Source organism: Tachypleus tridentatus, chromosome 6, assembly GCF_004210375.1.
Source record: "Tachypleus tridentatus isolate NWPU-2018 chromosome 6, ASM421037v1, whole genome shotgun sequence".
NCBI classification, from domain to species: domain Eukaryota; kingdom Metazoa; phylum Arthropoda; class Merostomata; order Xiphosura; family Limulidae; genus Tachypleus; species Tachypleus tridentatus.
In genome coordinates, this window is record NC_134830.1 from 91,539,600 (window position 1) to 91,559,768 (window position 20,169).

Below are 20,169 nucleotides of genomic sequence, written 5' to 3' on the forward strand. Positions count from 1 at the left end.
AATCATGAAATTTCAAAATGGTACTTTGAACTTAGAACTTAGTGACACAGCAGATAACTCAGTGTAGCTTTGCAATAAGAAAATACATGCACACTCTAAACTGAGAGAGCTATAAAAATGCTGATATTTTATAAGTTAGATTTTTGAAGCAAAATTAAAATATTCTGAATTTCATAAACATTCAACCCCTTTGCTACCTCAATCCTAAGTCAGTTCAGGTGCAAAAGATTGGTTTGAAAGACCATAAAATTAGTGTAATAGCCTTTGTCTATGTGCTATCAATGTAGTTTAAAGTGACTTCAGAGTAAATGTATCTGTTAAAGTCTCAACTCTCATAATGACACAAAAAACTAACCATGAAGACCAAAGTGCTTTCCAAACAGGAATAAAGTTGCAGGAAATCACAGATGAGGATAAGACTAGAAGAAAAATTTCAAAGTCACTGATTATTTTTTTTGAGTACTCTGAAGTTCATCATTATTACATGAAATGTGTTTCATACCATCCAGTTGTTACCCATGTCAGGACAACCTTCCATACAAAGGAATGCTGCTGTGAAGCCATCAATGACTTGGAAATATTTGTAAAGTCCCACATCTGAGATAGGAGACAGTGTTCATATATTAGCAATATCCCAGTACCTACACAAATCTGGTATGAATGGATAGGTGGTAAGAGAGAAGCCATTTCTGAAAAAGAATCATTTTAAATCTTGTATGGAGTTTGTGACAAAGGATATAAATGATGCTACAGACATATAGCAGAAGGGGTTTTTGTCAGACAAAACAAAAATTATTTTCATTCTAACTTCAAAGCATTACATCTGGTGTAAGCCAAACACAAACACATCACTCAGTCAACATCATCCCAACTGTTTAGTACGGTGGTGGCAGCATCATGTTATGGGTGTGCTTTTTAGAAACTGGAAATTGGAAGCTTGTCAGGATTGAGGGAAAGGTAAATGGTGCAAAATACAGACAAATCTTGGAGGAACATCTTTTTAAGTTAGCCAAGAATCCAAAAGTAGGTTGAAAATTCATATTGCAATGAGACAGTGACTCGAAGCATTGGTTTCAAAAGAAAGTGGAAGTCCTGAAGTTTCTTAGTCAAAATCCTGTAGAAACGTTATGTGGAGACTTGAAGATTGCAGTCCATCAATGAACCTCCAACAAACCTGTCAGAATTGTAGCAATTTTGCATGAAGAATGGGCAAATTTTACATTGTTCCATTGTGCAAAGCTGGTAGAGGCCTATATAAAAAAAAAAGACTTGCAGAAATAATAGCTGTAAGAGGTGTTTCCACCAAGTGCTGATTTAGGGGTCAGAACACTTATGCAGTCAATAAATTTCTTTTTTTTTTCTGGGTTTTGCTGTCATTCAACCTCCCTTATACATAACGGTGTTAAGTTTGATCATTGGAGTTTTGAATGAAAATAAATTTATGAAAAACAGCTGTTTACATTATTTGTATTAATGAAAATGTGGCATTAATGGTTGAGAGTGAATACTTTTACAAGACCCTAACACTTTACAAAAACTCTTCCATCTCTTCATTGTGGAATTCTAGCTATGTTCAGAAATGTGGTATCATCTCAGAAGCTAACATTTTTCTTTGTCTGATAATGCATTTTCATACATACTAACCTCCTTGCCCACTTTCATGCACTGTTGCATTCCTTACCTTGTCACAGAATGAATTTCTCAGGTACAGATGCATAGTGGTAATTACTGCACATAGAGAAATGTCACCCTTCTACTGTGATCATGCAGTACTGCAATTTGCATTATACCATGTGAAATTAGGTGGGACTTACTTCAAGGCCTGTGGCTTTCATATCTTTTTGGCAGGGTGTAAGAAAGAGAGCTCACTCTGTGAAAATATATCTAACAGGAAAATGTCAATTTTTATCAGTAAGAATTAGAAATGAAAAACACTTTAATTTAATTCACAGGTATTATCTAAATAAAATACATCAAATTAGCAGATCTTCACTGCATGACTTGCAACTTTCTAGGTTGTAATAAACTGGATTATTTATTTTAAACAAAAAGCATTATTTCATGAAAAATAATATAATTTTAATTGGAATTGTTTAACTTGTATAATTTTCTTGAAAGGAGGAAGACTAGTTCAACCACCATCATCACCTGGAAGAAGAGGAAACGTGAGTTTTTGTTTCATATATAACAAATATTAAATTAACTGTAATATATTATGTTTATACAATTAGCATAACACCATATATTTATATATATGTTTATTATTTTTTATTATAGTGACCTTTAAGACATGCTTAGCTAATATTACACAACTTGCATTGATGCAGTGCATGTGCATCTAATATAGAACTGACTTTTAGTTTTACCTGACTTGGCTGTGTTTTAGTGGACCAGTATTTTGTAATATGCAGCCACATTTCAATTATTATACATTATATATGTGCATAGATTATTACTCTTTAGAAATAAATTATTGAACTTATTTTAATTAAAACATAGAACAATGAATTTGGAAGTAAACAAACAATTATCTCTTCTTCAACCTTTGAACTTGGTTGCTGCAGCACATCAGTTGCTAAGCCTTTTAAAATTTTGCACATGAAGAATATCAAACAAATTTATTTTAGGTGTTTTTATATACACAGTTGAATAACCAAAAAATCTACTATACTGATACCATGAAAATCAACTATAATTTATTAAGCTTAGCAAGATGTATATAGATTTTAAAAAATATTAAAACTTTTGAGTAGACTAAAGATACACAATCTCTCTTCATAGATATCATGATTCAAAAGAATATGGTGGTCTTTTTAGATTAAAATGGTTTAGAAGACTATTCTGGGAACATTATTATCTGTTGATTTGCTATTCACATTTCGTATAATGTGGTAAGAGTATATAAGGGAACACTCCAAAAAAATGAACTGTTTGATTCGGTACGTAAGTCATCTCTCTCCAAAATAAAAATATATGAAGTTCTTGTTTTATTCTAGCTAGTCAATATTAGTAATTTAAATTACTAATGTGTACAAAACTATGTACTTTGTATTTTGACATCACAAACATTTAATCTGAACCAGTGCTGCATTCAACGTACCATGTGACTTACTAAGTTACTTTTAAATTAAGGAATTAAAGTTTGATTTACAATATACAATGTTGATTCCAAACTTATTGGTATAAACTCATAAATTAGTAGTTCAATAAAATTTTGAATGTAAGTCAATAAATGCAATGACATAGCTTTTGACCCATGCCCCATTGCAAAAAGGTTAACAATGATTTTGTTTGTTATCCATGTATATATAGGTGTGTAATTTTCTCACATACAAGAGTTATTTATGTTATATTTGTCTGATACTTTTTCATTGCTCTCTTGATATATGTATTTTTCAACACTAGTAGTTTTTTGTTATTTAAAGGTTGTCACTGTTATTCTGTTAACCTCAGAAGTTTTCCATGTTTATTGTTATACATCAATGTATTGATATAGCCACCAAGAATAAGAAAAAGAAACAGGTTAATTTATAATGATGATGAAGACACATCATATAGCCTTTCCAAATCATCTCCAAGAAAAAATCCTCGTGTTTCGTCACCTGTAAGTATCATTTCACTTTATTCACTGTCACAATACTTAAGCTTTGTAATCTCAAAATAAATATATTTTATAAAGTTTAATCATTCAGTTTTAAATTGTTTTCATTAATGAGTTTTTATTAACATTGAATTTATTTTAAAATATTTAAGCATTTGTTACATAAAAGCTTCAGTATTTTATCTGCAAATGACTAAGCCTCTTGTTCTGCTAAGGGTTGATTACACTTTATATGAACAATATTCCAAGTCTCATGCTGCACTTGGAACTACTTCCCCTCATCATTTATGAGGCTCAATCTGGTGACACTGTGTATATATTGTTGCCCAAAACTGCACTTGCAGTTTTAACAAGCTTTTGGGAAAGACAAGAACAATGTCAGTCTTAATATAAACATTCTGACAACTTTCCAAAGACCCTCCAATATTCAAGGATGTCAAGACTATTTTTAAGGAGACCAAGGACACAAAAGTCCAATGGAGATGCCTTTTGGGGCTTTACAGGTATGTGCTCAAAATGGGAGTATTGTGATATCAGTTTTTTGGGCCATTTTTCTCATGAAAACAGTCATTGGTTTAAAGGCATGGCTGTAGATTTTAAAATTTACTTTTGAGTACTTGTCAACTTGGAGTTCTTGTTTATTATGATGTTCACATCACCAAGAGATCTTTCCAGCTTCATCCCAATGGTGTTTAGGTCATAGTTTTTTTTTATTATAATCATAGCCTATGGTATCAGTTTGTTTTCACATAGTGTGATTTGAATGTTATTACTCTTCTAAACACTCTGTTTAGTAATCTTTTATACTTTGGTATGTATAGAGCATTGAATATTTATTTCTTCAGAATGTTGTAAACAATCTCATTATAATCTCTCCTTGAAAAAGGCTATAACATGTATTATAAATATTTGATTGTGGCAGTGATACTATTTTGTTGACTGTTTGGGAATTTGGTGTGATGCAAATTTATATATATATGCTGAACATTTTGTTTGCAGTGACACAGGTTACATCTCAAATCTGCCACGTTTCTTTACGTTAGAAAGTGTGAGAAATCATTTTCTGTTGCTCTGTTTGAGGACTTGGTTTTTGTTTCAAGTTTGATCAGCAGTTTTCCCTTCCATCCCATATCTGTTCACTGATATAAGATTAGAGGTCATAATTTCTGTGAATGATGTAGAAGTCTGGAGATTTTGTATTTACGGTGTTTTGTAGAGTATATAGACATTACTTAAAACATATTGTGTTTGATTATATTACTTAATATATATCTACGTGTACTTAATTTAGAAGATGGTAAAAGAATAGATTTCTTGCTCAACTGTTGTCAAATGAATGGGTATTTCCTGTTTCAAAGTAGTACAATTGCAAATGACATTTTTATATATATTTCTGAGAATATCAGCATCCATAATTCAGAACTGGAAACATCATTTAAAGATCTTCAGACCACAGCAAAAAAAGGAACACTGTTGATTAACTGATCATTTTGATGCATATTTCTCAAATATTAAACTCTAATATAAAATGGCAGTCTTGTTAACTATATAACAGCAGGTTGTGGGAAAAGTTAGTTTTGACATTGTATTGCCTGAGTACCATACAGTGTATCTTCCATTGTAGGACACCATAGTTTCAGTGGTGTAAATTTATCCACTTTATTAATTTCACTGTTTATGGGTATTAAAAGATTGTAGTATAAGTTCAATATATTTATTATGTGGATTAACTAGCCTTAGAGTGAAATAAAAGAGATTGTTGCAATTACTTTCTTTACTTTACCAATAACACCTTAGTTAAAGCAGTTTGAATATGTTGGATTATTGCAGTGAATGTTTTATTCAACTTTAATGTTTTTCATCCAAGTGAATATGTAAATAATAAAAGAGATGACCTACTTTAACAAAATTTGGTACACTTAGGCTCAAAATTGATACTTAAGTACATAGTGTTACATGTTTGTAACTTTCTTACCCTCCATTTTAACTACATTACTAAATTACTTTTGTTGTTTTTTTCTGTCATTGATCACTCACCACTTAGTGTTAGTTGAAGTAAGAAGATTATATAAAATAATGTTTCATTGTTTATGGGAAATGCGACTATCAAAGTTTAATTAAACACAACAGAGTGCTTATGTTATTAATGCTTGAGTGTCATAACGAACATTGGTGAATTCCATATATAAGAAATTGGTGGCTTATCTAGGATTTATCCCAAAAGAAAGAAAAATAAGTGTTTGTTTAGATTGAGTGGAGTTATTTACAGACAATATATGTGGAATGAGTGACTGAATGGATGAAATTAGAAGAACCTCCAAGAATTGTTCCTGAGTCTCTGAGAAAGAACCAGTTATTGGAGGTGTGTGAACAATTAGACATATATTGCAAACAGTCATTTAAAAAAAAATGGGAACTAAGATTCTTGGTTGTGAACAGACTGATAGGTGATGACAGAATAGAGGAGAGTATGTTGGAACTCTTATCATGAAAACGACAATCCTGTATCTAAATGCTTTGAACGTGATTTAAAGTTAAAACAACTGGAATTACATCGTTAAGAATGGCAAAGAGAATTATAATTATCCAGTGTCAAAGACTTTATAATAGTATACAAAGTTAAATATATAGGAATGTTGAGTTAAGTATTCTTCTACAGTAGATGTCTATCACTTGTTGGCAATAAATTTGATATTAAATGAAGAGCATGCACTTCACTTGTTTTTATTGGAAATAAGTTAAATGTATATACAAAAAGTCTTTACAGTATGGAGATTTTAGTTGTATCTTAAACACTGTACAGTTCTATTCTTCTTGTCAAATGTCCACTTAAGCCATTTCAATTGCTTTAGAAATTAGTTGACAAGCCAAAATAATTTTCTCTTAAGTATCTCACAATAGTATCCATATGTGATAACATTACTGCTTTTGTATTATATAGTTCCAGTAGTCATCTACTTTTTCGTGCTACCAAATTATCGTTTGCTTTTTGCCAAAATTCACTTAAGCTGGTTCAGTTATTCTAGAACTCTCTTTGATGAGACAGCTGTTATTATCCTTATTTCTTTTAAAATTGCTAATCTGACCCTTAATATATCAACCATTAGGCTTTTCACTCCCACAGTGGTTAATGTTTAACCTTTCTCTGACTTATCCTTTATGTGACTTTTTCTCTCTTTCTTACTGTTACCATTACTTGTGTGTCTATCGTGTAGGTTTTCTTAAAATTTCTGTGGCCTTGACATCAGTAAATTACAAACGTAAAATAAATAAATTAATAATATAACCTACACTAAAGAATCTTTTACATCTGACCTTAAAAGGTTAGACAAAGAATTGGAAGTAAGAAATGATCAGACTAAATGAGCCTGAAATAAAAAACAAGTGTTCTGACATAAAATTATCACTAAAATTTGACTCTAGTTGTCATGTAAAAATAGTACCACCATTCAATGAACGTCAGGTAGATAAAAATTTTAAACATTTCCTGAAGGTTGCCCAAAGTTTAGAACAATGCTGATTTTATTACAAAGTGTCATTAGAATCAAAACTCAAAAAGTTTATAGTGCACTCTCCATTGACAGTTATAATGTGATGTTATAAAACTCTGGCATTTTAAAGCCTACGAACTAGTTCCTGAGACATTCAGGCAAAAATTTAATACCTATCAAACACATGAGAATCACACATCTGCAGAATTTATGCATAAGGAAGAAGTCTATTTTGACAGACGATGTACATCTTAAAAAATGAATGACAACTTTGAACATCTGAAACAACTGATTTCTGTAGGAGAATTTATAAGGTGTGTCAAGGATGATGTCAAAACTTCTGTTGGAAAAAGTAAAGGGAAAAGTAAAATCTTTGCAACAGGCTGTCACAGTGGCTGATGATTTTGCTTTAACTCACAGAATTAGATTCATTAATCTCAAAATACTTTGGAGGTAGTAGCAGTTCCAATAGTAAGTCTGGTTGAAGTTACCAGTCAAGTTCGAGAACATGTATGAAGTCTAGCCATTTAGATTATTGTGCTCCCGTGTCATTAATTCTAAGAGTAAGGGTCATTTAATATCCGTATTTTGGACTCTGAAAGCAAAAAATAAAAAGGTATCGCCTAATACTTTTGTTTCCTTGTGTAAGTCTTTGGGAGTCTCATCCTGTGAAAAAAAATTTCTGCCCATTATGTCAAAGGGTTTTATGTTCATTAAAAAAGATAAGTTTAATTCTGATAGGCATGGGATTAGACTTATCCTTTCTAATCCCATGTGTATCAGATTTATTTCAGAATACAGAGGCCACTCAGTCTTTGTTGTTGCAGGAGACACTGTGGATTTATTTTAGCCCAAGGCATTCAGGATAGCATTCTGAATGCATCTCTGCATAAAGTTTGTTTACAGTTCAGCCTATTTCCAGGATTTGTTACTGTAGGTGCTAGGCTTACTTTTCCATTTAAGGGTGTATCTTTGCTGCTGGATAATGACTTGGCAGATGATGACTGATGCTGGTATTATTTTGAAATCAAGCCCTTGTGAGTATAGTAAGTTTATTGAGGTAGAAATGTCTGATTTATTTCCAGCCTGTGCAGTGACTTGAGTGATACCCAAAAAAGGCATCAGTAGACACTTGGAAGTTCAGTAAGGATTAGGGATGTGTTGTATGGTGGTTTTATTGATTTATCAGACACATTTATGTCTTATTAAAGAGAATGATCATCCTTCTGTCAAAAGACTCTTGGAGACAAAGTTTGTAAGGTTTCTGAAAGGCAAAGTAATATGAAGATTGAGTTATCTTTGAAAAGTCAGCTTATACAGCAGGAGAGAGATCCTGAGATTGCTATACTTGTGAATAAGTCCCTACTTGTGGATGAAATAGAGACTGTCACTGTAGAATTTTTTCATTACAGATGGTGTACTCATGAGAAGATGGCATCCAGCTGATATTCCTTCCAATGAAGAGTGGATTATTGCATATAGGTATTAGATAGTGAGAGTAGAACACAAAATTTTATTGAATGGATATGTGGGTGTGAACAGAACAAGTGACAAAAAATGACACATTTTATTTTGGCTAGGTCTTATGTGCAATGCCCTAAATTTTGTAAAACTTGCCACACATAACAGATGGATGGTAAACCTAGTGTTCCAGTTCCTGTTACTCCACTGCAATAAATTCCTGCATCTGATGAACCATTCAGCAGAGTTATTATTGATTATGTTTGTCTGCTACTAAAAACTGAGGGAGGTAAAATTGAAGCTGTTACAAATTTTCCAATCCAAAAAGCTGTGAGATCACTTAGATTTTTTTGTGTGGCCGATTATTATTAGAAACTTTATAAGCACTTTGAGGTTGCTGTTCCACTTACCAGCTTGAATAAGAAGAAACAAAAGATTATTTGGATCCACAAATGTAAAGTGGCATTCAATAAAGTGGCTCTAGTGTTGAAGGCACCAAATTTTTGTCTAGTTCACATTGACTGTTGATACCATTATTCTTGAAATTGGGGTAGTTTTGTTGCAAAATGCTCATAAGGACATTGAACACCTGGTTTGTTATCTTTCAAAAACAAACATTCAACTGTAACCAGGAGAACTATTCCACAATTATTTGTTAACCTTGATTTTAGCCTTTCAACACTTCAATGTTTGTCTTCATTCTTTTGTAGAGCCAGTAAGTTTGTATCCAGACCATAATCCATTCTTAAATAAGGAACAAAACCCAAAGACTTTTAGTGTTGCAAGAGTATAATTTGGATATAAATATATTAAGTAAAAAATATTTTAATTGCTGATAACTCTGTCTTGCATCATACAAGGGTTTAATGTTATGTTAAATTATATGAACTAAAAATATTTGTAGGGGTAAATCTGTTACTTGCTTTATTGAATTGAAGTATTTATACCAAGCCATAATGCTATTGTTCTGTGTGTAAAATGAGAAATTATTATGAAGTTACTAAATGTTGGAGTTTGACTAGGATATAGAAAATTTGCCATTTTTGGGAGGTTTTAGATGTTTTTGACTTCCTTATCCCCATTTCAACATATTGATGTGTATTTTTTTTTTTTCCCTTTGTGATTGCCGGTCAACATTTAGTAATGTATAAGCAAGGTGCATACCATATATATATATACGTGTGTCCGTGAGCAAGAAATTCAAAGCATATTGGTTGTAGTAAGAAGATCATGTGAAACGTTATTTTGGTGTTTAGGTTTAAATTGTGACTATTATATTTTAATTAAACATCACCCAATGCTTGTGTTATTAATACATGAATATCACTATTAAATATGGGCAAATTCCATAAGTAAAAATAGTTTTGTGAATATAGATAATTTTCTGTATGGTTGTTATGTTTAAAACTTTAAAATAAAGTACAGAACAACATTTCAACCTTCATCTTCAGGTTAACAAAGAGAATTTGCAACTGATTATTGCCAGGCACGACAAGAGTGTAAATGAGTATGGGATTGTAGCGGCATTGCAATTAGATGTTAGGTTATTAATTAGTATAGGTAAAATTGTGTTCCTTTATTGGCTTAAGTTTGGTTTGAGTTGTTGTTTAAGTAGGTCTTTGATTTTGGTTATGGTTCTATGGTTATATTGTGTTTATTTGATTTGTAGTGTTAAAAAATGTGTGAAGGTGTTTTTTTGTGTTCTTTTAATTTGGTTTGTAAATTTCTGCTTGTTTCTCCAATACAGAAGTCATGGCAGTTGTTGCATTGTATTTTATAAATTATGTTGGTGTTGTGTTTGTCAGTGTAGTTTTTGATAGTGTGGATGTAATGAAAATACCTCTGTAGATCTAGAATTAGACCTATTATTAAATGTTCAATGGAAATTTTTTATTTGATATATGATCTAGCCAACTCCAGGAAACCCTTCTGTCACAGATAAGAGAGCAGCTCAGAAAGTTGGAAGTCGTCTTCGAAACCTTTTGAAATTACCAAAAGCCCACAGATGGGTGTGCTATGAATGGTTTTATTCTAATATTGACCAGTGAGTGGAAAAAGATTTGGTTTAAATTTTAACTGTTTAAATGCATAGAGTAGCTAGTCAGTGTTGACCAAAATATTGAACTGTGAGTAGAAAGAGATTTTATTCACACATTAAGACTGTTTAAGTATTTAGAAATTTTATATGAATATTGATTTGTGATTAATCTTGGTTAATTTTAATTTTTCTATCACAAACTATGCACATATTTGATTCAAACATTGAGCAATTAAGTAAAAGACTGCATGCAAGTGTTAAACAGTAGTAAGGAAATTGTATAAGTATTCATTAGTGAGACTCTTTTCTCAATATTTACTAGAAAATGCAAGTGATTTTATTCAGTTATTGATTATTGTGTGTTCAGTGTTTGATTCAAAGTTGATTTATTAATTGCCACATTTCATCTAAATATTAGCCATTCAATTCTCAACACTAGCTCGGTCACTCTGACCTACCACACGACCTCTTTGTACTTGTTTAAAGTCTTTGTAGGTTTAATACTTCTAAGTTTCAATATGGTTTGTATATCTTCATAAAATTTGATAGTCTTTAAGTTAATGTTACAAGTCTTATACAAAATCATATATTTTACTGAAGTATTTTTAATAAACTGTAATAATGATTTGTCCATGAATGTAATATTTGTTTTGAATGGTCCAAGTGCAAAGAAATTTTCATGTTAAAAAGATTTTCACTCATCTCCAAAATCTCAAATCTCCTTTGTTTGATACCCAAATTTTTCTAAATTGCTAAATATGTTTCATACATTTTTTAAGTGAAACTTCATAATTTGTCTACTATTTTATTTACCATAACTGCAAACAGGATTGGTCAATTTGGCCAATTTTGTAACCACTAATAAAAGTTGAAGTAAATCTAAAATATATTTTTTTCTTTCTAGAATGACTTCAGATGGTAATATAAAACTACATTATTTTATCCTAAGTAGCTTTAAGCTTGTAACAGTATAAATCTATATTGACAACTAACTTTTATTGTTTTATTGCTCTTTGAACTGTGTCTAACTACTATTTATGCCAAAATAAGTTGTAAATCACTCAGGCATGTGCAACTCAAGTTATGCTGTTAATCACATTACTTATGTGCTGCTTACATGCTTGCCATCTGAACCTGAACAATTTATCTTTTATTTTTATTTATTTTACCTAATCTGATCATAACTAACTTAAAAAGACTTATATTTTTTATATTTTAGTCACTGTTATAAAAATAAATGAAGAACAAACATGAAAACAAAAAAATTACTTACATAATCTTCTTTTCTTTTGTCACCAATTGTCTAGAGCATTTAAACCTACACGTTGTATACTAATTATAGTAGTGCATTAAATAATGCTCCAAAGAACATAAAATAGTATCATGCAAAAAGCAGACAATTTCCCTCAATTCTCAAAATGTTTCTGGCTTTATAACATTGCAACAAGAATTGTTACAAATTAATCTAAGTTATCCATTGTGATTCTCATGGGGACCACAGTTATGTTGTAAGTGAAATTGATGATTATCTTTTTAGAACACAACATATTGCAATACTTCATGTCTGTATGCAAAGTAATTTTCATGTTATGATTAAAAATACTTTTCTTTATTTCAGAAATCTCAGATTTCCTTTATGTAATCCCTAAATCCTTCTAAATACATTTCATTTTTTTGTCCACTAAAACTTAATATTTTTATCTGTTATTTCCTGTGCCCTATATCAAAAGAGGATTGGTCAATTTGAGCAACTTTTAAACAACCAAAAAAAATTGATGTAAATCTAAATTACTCTTTCTTTTTTCCTCTTAGAAGAATTGTAACATAAAACTACATTGTTTCTCTCAAGTAGATTTAAGCTTGCAATAGTATAAATCTATTTATAATGAAATTTTATTGTTTTGTTGTTGCCATTTTGTTTGGTCTTTGAAATGTGTTTAACAACTATCTGTTCTAAATGAAGGAAAAAAAAATCCTGTTTGCACATTTTAGTTACATTTATAGTAGTAAAGAAACAATAAACATGACAAATAAAAAGTAAAATACTTTCCCCATCTTTTTTCTTACTGTTGATTGTTGAAGACACTTAACCCTACTTTTTGTACTTATTGTAGTATTACACTAAATTTTTTATCCAATTAAACTATGTACCAAAGAACATAGACTAATAACATGTAAAAAGTAGACAATTTCCTCTAACTCTCTGACTTTCTAACTATGTGACAAGAGCCATTACAAATTCATCCAAACTAGTTGTTAACTTTCCCATGGGACCAAAGGTTTTACTCTGATTGAAATTGATTATTATACAATATACATTTGATAGATGGAAACCTTGACAATTAATTGGTTATAAATAATATATAATTAAACATGAGCCCCTCAGTGTGGATTCCTGTACTTGGTGAGGGGACCTCCAAGGGAAGGTTCTGTTTTGTCTGGTTACCTTCTCTGGGATCTAAACATCCACCCACGTGTTTGCCGTGCGTGGCGACCCATGAAGGGGAGGAGAGGATCCTGGTGGTTGAGGGGTCCAACCCTAACACACCACTTTGGCCTCGAATTCCTGTAGACGGGTGGCCTTTGGGTGGCCCCCCTTGTGGGTCAATTGGCTGGTCCACTTGGGTTAGAATCAACCAAGTACCAGTGTTGGAAGTTCTCAACGGGTGTTGTGGACATTGTGCCTGATGCTGGTGTTTGGGTATAGTGCTCACGAAACCCTGGTGTTGCTGCATTGTCCTTGCATGACTTTGTAGTGCGTCCCCTTGTAGGGCTCCATGGTGGGTGGGGTCAGTGGGTACCGAAATTTTTTCTTTTTCCTATGGATCCTCCAAAAAATTTAAATGAAATTGTAAAAAAACAGTCAATGGGTAAGCGACCACGTCTTGAATACTCAGAACAGCAATCTTCAACACCAGTAACACACGTACCTCATTTTCTTATATTACATTCTCTTTTCGGAAAAACCTTTAGGGCAAATGTCCCCTTTTTTTATTCAAAAGGGACTAGAGGGACTTGCTGGCTCTCCAAAGTCAGTAAAGAAACTTCGATCTGGTGACATATTGGTTGAAACATCCACATCCCAACACAGTGAAATCCTCTTGAATTCAAAGGCAATTGGGGATATACCTATTGAGGTTACACCCCATGCTACCTTGAATTCTTCACGAGGAGTTATTGTTGAAAGGGATTTGAAGAACGTTGCCGAGTCAGAGATTCTCGCTGGTCTCTCCACTCAAGGAGTTTCTGCAGTGAGGCGCATCTCCACTCGCAAAGATGGAGTTACACTGCCAACTAATACCCTCGTTTTAACATTTACTTCACCACATGCACCTGCCACCATCAAGGCAGGTTATCTCATTTGCAGGGTTCGGCCATACATACCAAACCCTCTTTGATGTTTCCAGTGTCAGAGATTCGGCCACTCAAAGACATCTTGTCGTGGTTCCCCGACATATGCTCGTTGTGGAGGCAAGGACCACGATGCCTATGACTGTGACATGAACCCACATTGCATAAACTGCAATGGTTCTCACCCCTCTTACTTTCATTCTTGCCCAAAATGGTTGGAGGAAAAAGAGGTGCAGCGTTTGAAAACGACACATAACATTAGTTATCCTGAGGCTCGGAAATTGCTGTCCACAACTCCATCTTGGACACATGCTGCTGCACTTCATTCCACAACTACAGTGGGAGTGCAGACAGATCTCTCTGTGCCTCCAAGAGAATCGTTTTCAAAACAAATGAAAAGCCTTTTGATCTCCGTGGTTAAAAAGGTTGATGAATCGACTTCCACATCCATCTCTGTTCCTCCCATATCTTCCAACAAACTCAAGATCCACGTCCTTCAGTTTCAAATACAGGCATTTCTTCTGATACATCTTTTTCTCCCACCACAAGAGACAAAACAATTATTCGTTCGCATCCTCAGTCACTGGATTCCCTTTCCAATAACAAAAACCTGCCCACCCGACCCAGAGCAGGATCCATGGAGGTTGATAGACCTCTTCCGACTAAAGACAGTAAAGAAAAAAGACGTGGTCTAAAACTGAAGGGTTCACCAGCCACTTCACCTACCCGTTCTTAAAAATGGCCACCTTGATACAATGGAACTGTCGAGGTTTACGTTCTAATCTGGATGATATCAAAACGCTGATTGCTTCCTACCATCCTGTTGTCTTTCTTTACAAGAAACATTTCTCAAAACTGCTGATACTGTCTCCAATCGGCAGTTTTCTCTGTACAGAAATGACAGGTTGTGTGATGGTCGAGTACATGGAGGGGTGGCACTGTTGGTTGATCAACACGTGCCCACTCTGTCTTTGTCACTCAACACACCCTTGGAGGCTGTAGCCATTTGTGTTTCCTTGGGTCATACCATCACTGTTTGTTCTCTGTACCTGTCCCCTGGAGAGACATATGATCAATCAGATCTTGATGCTCTCGTTGAACAGTTGCCATCTCCATTTCTAATCCTAATCACCTCTTTCCTTTTGAACTGACTGTTTCTTTGACTATAATTGTCCCTTTACCCTGGTGGAACTAAAAATGACTCTTCATCGGTCTGCCAGTACGTCTGTTGGACCTGATGATATTCATTATGACATGCTGCACCATCTATCTCCTGCTTCTCTTGATGTCCTTCTGATTGTTTACAACCGGATCTGGCAGGAGAATGTTTTTCCTGATGCTTGGCACCAGGCTATTATTTTACCTTTCTCTAAGCCAGGGAAAGATCCCAAGATTCCTTCAAACTACCGTCCAATTGCTTTGACGAGCTGTCTCTGTAAGACATTAGAAAGGATGGTTAATGCTCATCTTGTTTGGTTCTTTGAATCAAACAACCTCCTCTCGCCCACCCAGTGTGGGTTCCGTCGACAGCACTCCACCACAGACCACCTAATTCCTCTTGAAACATCTATCACAGAAGCCTTTCTCAACTGCCAACATCTGGTATCAATATTCTTTGACATAGAGAAGGCTTACAACACAACATGGAGGTATGGCGTTTTGCTAGACCTCCATACATATGGGTTACGTGGCCATCTACCCATGTTTATTAAAAATGTTTTAATGGACAGGAGATTCCAAGTTCGTGTGGGTTCGACACTTTCTCGTTCTTTTGTACAGGAACTTGGAGTCCCTCAAAGTTGTGTATTGAGTGTTACACTCTTCAGTATAAAGATAAATGCCATCACTAAACAACTCCCTCTCACTGTTGCGAATGCACTGTATGTCGACGACTTTCACATCTCATGTCAGTCGTCAAACATGAGATATATTGAGCGGCAACTACAAACTGCCCTCAATTGTGTACGGAAGTGGACTCTGGCGAACGGCTTTAATTTCTCTCTCTCCAAAACTGTTTGCATGCACTTTTGCTGTTGACGGGGTATTCACCCTGATCCTGAACTTCATATCGGTGAAGTTTTGCTGCCAGTGTTCCCGGAGACCAAGTTCTTGGGGCTTATCTTTGATCGTAAACTGACCTTTATACCACACTTAAAGCAGCTTTGGGTCAAATGCACAAGAGCACTGAACATCCTCCGTGTTCTCTCTTCTACCAGTTGGGGGGCAGATCGCTGTTCAATGTTAAAGGTATATCGTGCTCTTATTAGATCGAAACTCGATTATGGATCAATGGTCTATGGCTCTGCCAGACCCTCGGCCTTAAAGATGCTGGACCCATTCATCACCAAGGACTTCGACTCTGCACTGGGGCTTTCCGTACCTCTCCAGTTCAAAGTATATACATTGAATCTCATGAACCTTCTCTACACCTTCGCCGTTTGCAACTATCTTTACAATATACTTCGAAACTTCATTCCTTACCAAAGCATCCCACCTGGAAATGTGTTTTCCTTCCTTGGTGGGCAATACTTTTTCAGAACAGACGATCTGTCATTGCTCCGTTTGGCCTTTGCATCCGGGCGCAATTGGATGAATTGGGTCTGTCCTTGGATAACATTGCAGATTCCACAGGTCGGCCCATCCCACCATGGCTTATTACAGCCCCAAATGTGACCTTTCTTTCAGTCACCTAAAAAGGCAGATACTCCAGATTGGAAGTACCGTCTTTTATTCAATGAATATCTTTCAAACAATCATTCAGTTCCCATTTATACAGATGGTTCCAAATCAGGTAATTCAGTGGGCTCTGCTATGGTTTGCTATGGGTCAGTAGTTGTGCGCAGAATCCCTTCTACAGCTTCTGTGTTCACTGCTGAACTGTATGCCATATCTCTTGCCCTGGATCATATTGCAGCTGAGCAGTACTCCAACTGCACTATTTATACTGATTCGCTTAGTTGGAATCGCTACACATTAGCTCACATCCTATTCTCGCTGATATTCGAAACCGACTGGCCCATTTTTCATTAGCAGCTACTTCAATCCAGTTTTTCTGGATACCAGGCCATGTTGGTATTCGCGGGAACGAGCTTGCAGACATGGCAGCTAAATATGTCTGCTTCAGCACCATCACTCTTATGCCTATTCCGTACATGGACTATGGTGTTGTCTTCAAGGCTCGGCTCCGTGCCAGCTGGCAGTCCACTTGGAGTGAGCAACGCGACAACAAACTTTTTCAAATCAAACCCAAAATTGGACTTTGTCCATCTAGCTTCCGTAAAGTTTGGAAGGAGGAAGTTGTTCTCACTAGGCTACGCATTGGTCACAGTTTTTTAACTCATCATTTTCTTTTATCTGGAACTGATGCACCAATGTGTAGTTTGTGTAACACTCAAATCACTATCAGCCACGTTTTACTTTCTTGCCATCGTTACAATTCTCAACGACGGCAATATTTTAAACATATTTTTTCCCAGGGTCAGTCTGTAACATTAGACAGAGTTATTGGTGATGGTGACTCTGTCCACCTGGATAATGTTTTTAATTTTTTAATGGCCATTAATCTTTTTAATCTCATTTAAGTGTTGCATATTTATTCATTACACCTTTTTAATTGTGGTTCCTTTTTTACAGTTTTAATCTCTCTCATTCAATTTGACATTGGACAATGGCCAGAACATTAAATAACTCGACACCAGTACTGGAAAGGCCAACTTCAGGTGACTAATGCTACTGTTTGAACTATCCGTTTGAACTACTCGTTAGTCGTCCTGGCGAGTTGTTATTATACTTTTGCTGCATATAATTTCACACTTTTACTACTTTACTTTTTAGTACTGGCCATATTAAGTGATAACCCGGAACCAGGACTGGAAAGACCAACTTCAGGTGACTGACGGTGGTTTTTATACTTACCTGTTAGTCTTCCTGGTGGGTTATGATCATTACCATTCTGCTACAGGTAGTCCTTTACAACTTTGTTGACTGGATGTCAACATTGGTTTTTACGCCATTTTCGGTTTTAATTGCCGTTTTGCTTTTATCTTCAATTACTTTTACAAATTTTACTCCATTTACTTGACTTTTATCTTTTTACTGGGCATTTGGCTACTCATTATTACGATTTTGCGGAGTGTCTTTTAAAACTTCTATTCTTTTACATTTTGATACTGGTTGCTATGACACATAACCCGGAACCAGGACTGGAAAGACCAACTTCAGGTGACTGACAGTGGTTCTTGAACTTATCTGTTAGTCTTCCTGGCGGGTTATGATCATTACCATTTTGCTAGAGTAAATATTTTACAACTTTGAAGACTGGATGTCACCATTGGTTTTTACACCATTTTCTGTTTTAATTGCTGTTTTGTTTTTACCTTCATTTACTTTTACAAATTTTACTCCATTTACTTGACTTTATCTTTTTACTGGACATTTGGCTACTCATTGTTACAATTTTGCTATGTATCTTTTAAAACTTCTATTCTTTTACATTTTGATACTGGTTGCTATGACACATAACCCGGAACCAGGACTGGAAAGACCAACTTCAGGTGACTGACGGTGGTTCTTGAACTTACCTGTTAGTCTTCCTGGCGGGTTATGATCATTACCTTTTTGCTAGAGTAAATACCTTACAACTTCTTATACTCTGCCTTCTATCTTAACATTGTAGACTAGGTGTCAACATTGGTTGACAAATTTATAGTGAGTAATTTACATTTAAATTTGTACTTTTTGGAGTGATGGTAAATAAAATAGAAAAGATGACTAGAGAAAATGTGTCCCATATATCACACTAGGAAACATTTACGATTTTTTAAAGTATTATCTTGCAGACTTAAGAATGAAAAACTTGTATGCTATTAAAATATGGTTTATCACTTGATATTGTATGCTATATAAATTAGTATAACATGAACAGAAAATAGTTTAATAAAATTTGAATTTAAGACACCAAAACTTTGTTATACACACTGAAGAAGATCTGGGGCAAGAAGGGTTAATGGTAAGAATATTTACATAATGTATTTTATGATAAGTGGGTTGTTTTAATCAAAACTTTTGCCAGTGAACAATCAAAAGTTAAATTTAAGCATTATCCAATCAATATTTATTATCTGATCATTTAGCTTGTACAAGTTCTTTTATTTAGATTTCTTTTATACCTTTTCCCAAAAATCTATTGTATTTATTATAAGTAATTCAGATACAGTATTTTACCTTCTCTCACATAAATAACTATTCTCTTCAGTGCTTCTCTCTGTATGCCAGATTTTTTATGTATACCACAAGCTTTCTATCTCCTTCCTTGGAATTGATGAATTCCAATGTGTGTGTCATGCAAATCATCATGCATTAGATAAGGCTAATGGTATTGTGATGATGTAGATGGCGTAATATCCTCCAATATGAAACATAGAAACAAGTGGGAGGGATACTTCAAAATTGTTCATCCCTTTCTTTGGGATCCCTAATCCTACCTTCATGTGGCCAAATTTTGAATTTAAAGTAGAACCAATCAACATAAGTCCTCAAATGTGTTACAGATGTCTGTAATTCTCCCTCTTTTGTATTCCGTCAGTGTTGTGGATCACAGTGGAGGTAATTGTGGCTTCTCACTGTTCTTTTCCTTCTGCTACCTCTGTATTTTATTCTAAGGATATTAATGTACTTGGGATGGTTTTCATAATTTTCATATTGGAGAGAGATGGTTTACATTGTTATTTTTGACACTGGATTTTGGGTATCTGAATTGATATATCAGTTATTATATTCACATATGCTCTATTCTGGAGTTAGGGGATACTAGATTCCTCTATTTTATGATCCTGCCTTCTACCCCTGCCAAATGGCTGGGTTTTGGATTGCAGTTGACTTGCCAATAGTATGATCCTCTTTCCTACCCTGACGTAGATGTTGATACCTGAGGCCGAGTTTTGGAAACATTACCAGTATGATTCTCATCTTACCCCAGCATTGTTTTTGGCTCCCATTTGCATGGGTTTTGAATGTAGTTGACTTGCCATGTATGGCCCATTGTGCAATAGCCATTCTAACCCTTTGGGTACATCCTTTTAAGTTTACCTATTTTTATCATTTCTGGGATTGATTTTCATAAATGTTGCCTGCTTTGGATTCCTTTCAAACCCTACTTCTCTCCCAATCAGACATGCTCCTCTGTTTTCCACCCATGTGTGCAACATCCTTCTACAGTAGCCAAAGGT

General features: G+C 34.4%; 1 protein-coding gene across 2 annotated transcripts in view; it reads left to right on the plus strand.

Moving 5' to 3' along the window:
* The window catches only part of LOC143253034 (protein lin-9 homolog), a 72,209-nt gene that overhangs the window by 13,340 nt on the left and 38,700 nt on the right, over positions 1–20,169 (plus strand). For both annotated transcript variants that reach the window (XR_013029307.1, XM_076506123.1), the window contains exons 3-5: positions 2,119–2,165; positions 3,497–3,604; positions 10,464–10,597. Coding sequence is in view for 1 of the 2 variants with exons in the window: in XM_076506123.1 (XP_076362238.1) it covers positions 2,119–2,165; positions 3,497–3,604; positions 10,464–10,597 (289 nt within the window). In the remaining variant the exon portion in view is untranslated. The remainder of the gene's footprint in view (positions 1–2,118; positions 2,166–3,496; positions 3,605–10,463; positions 10,598–20,169) is intronic.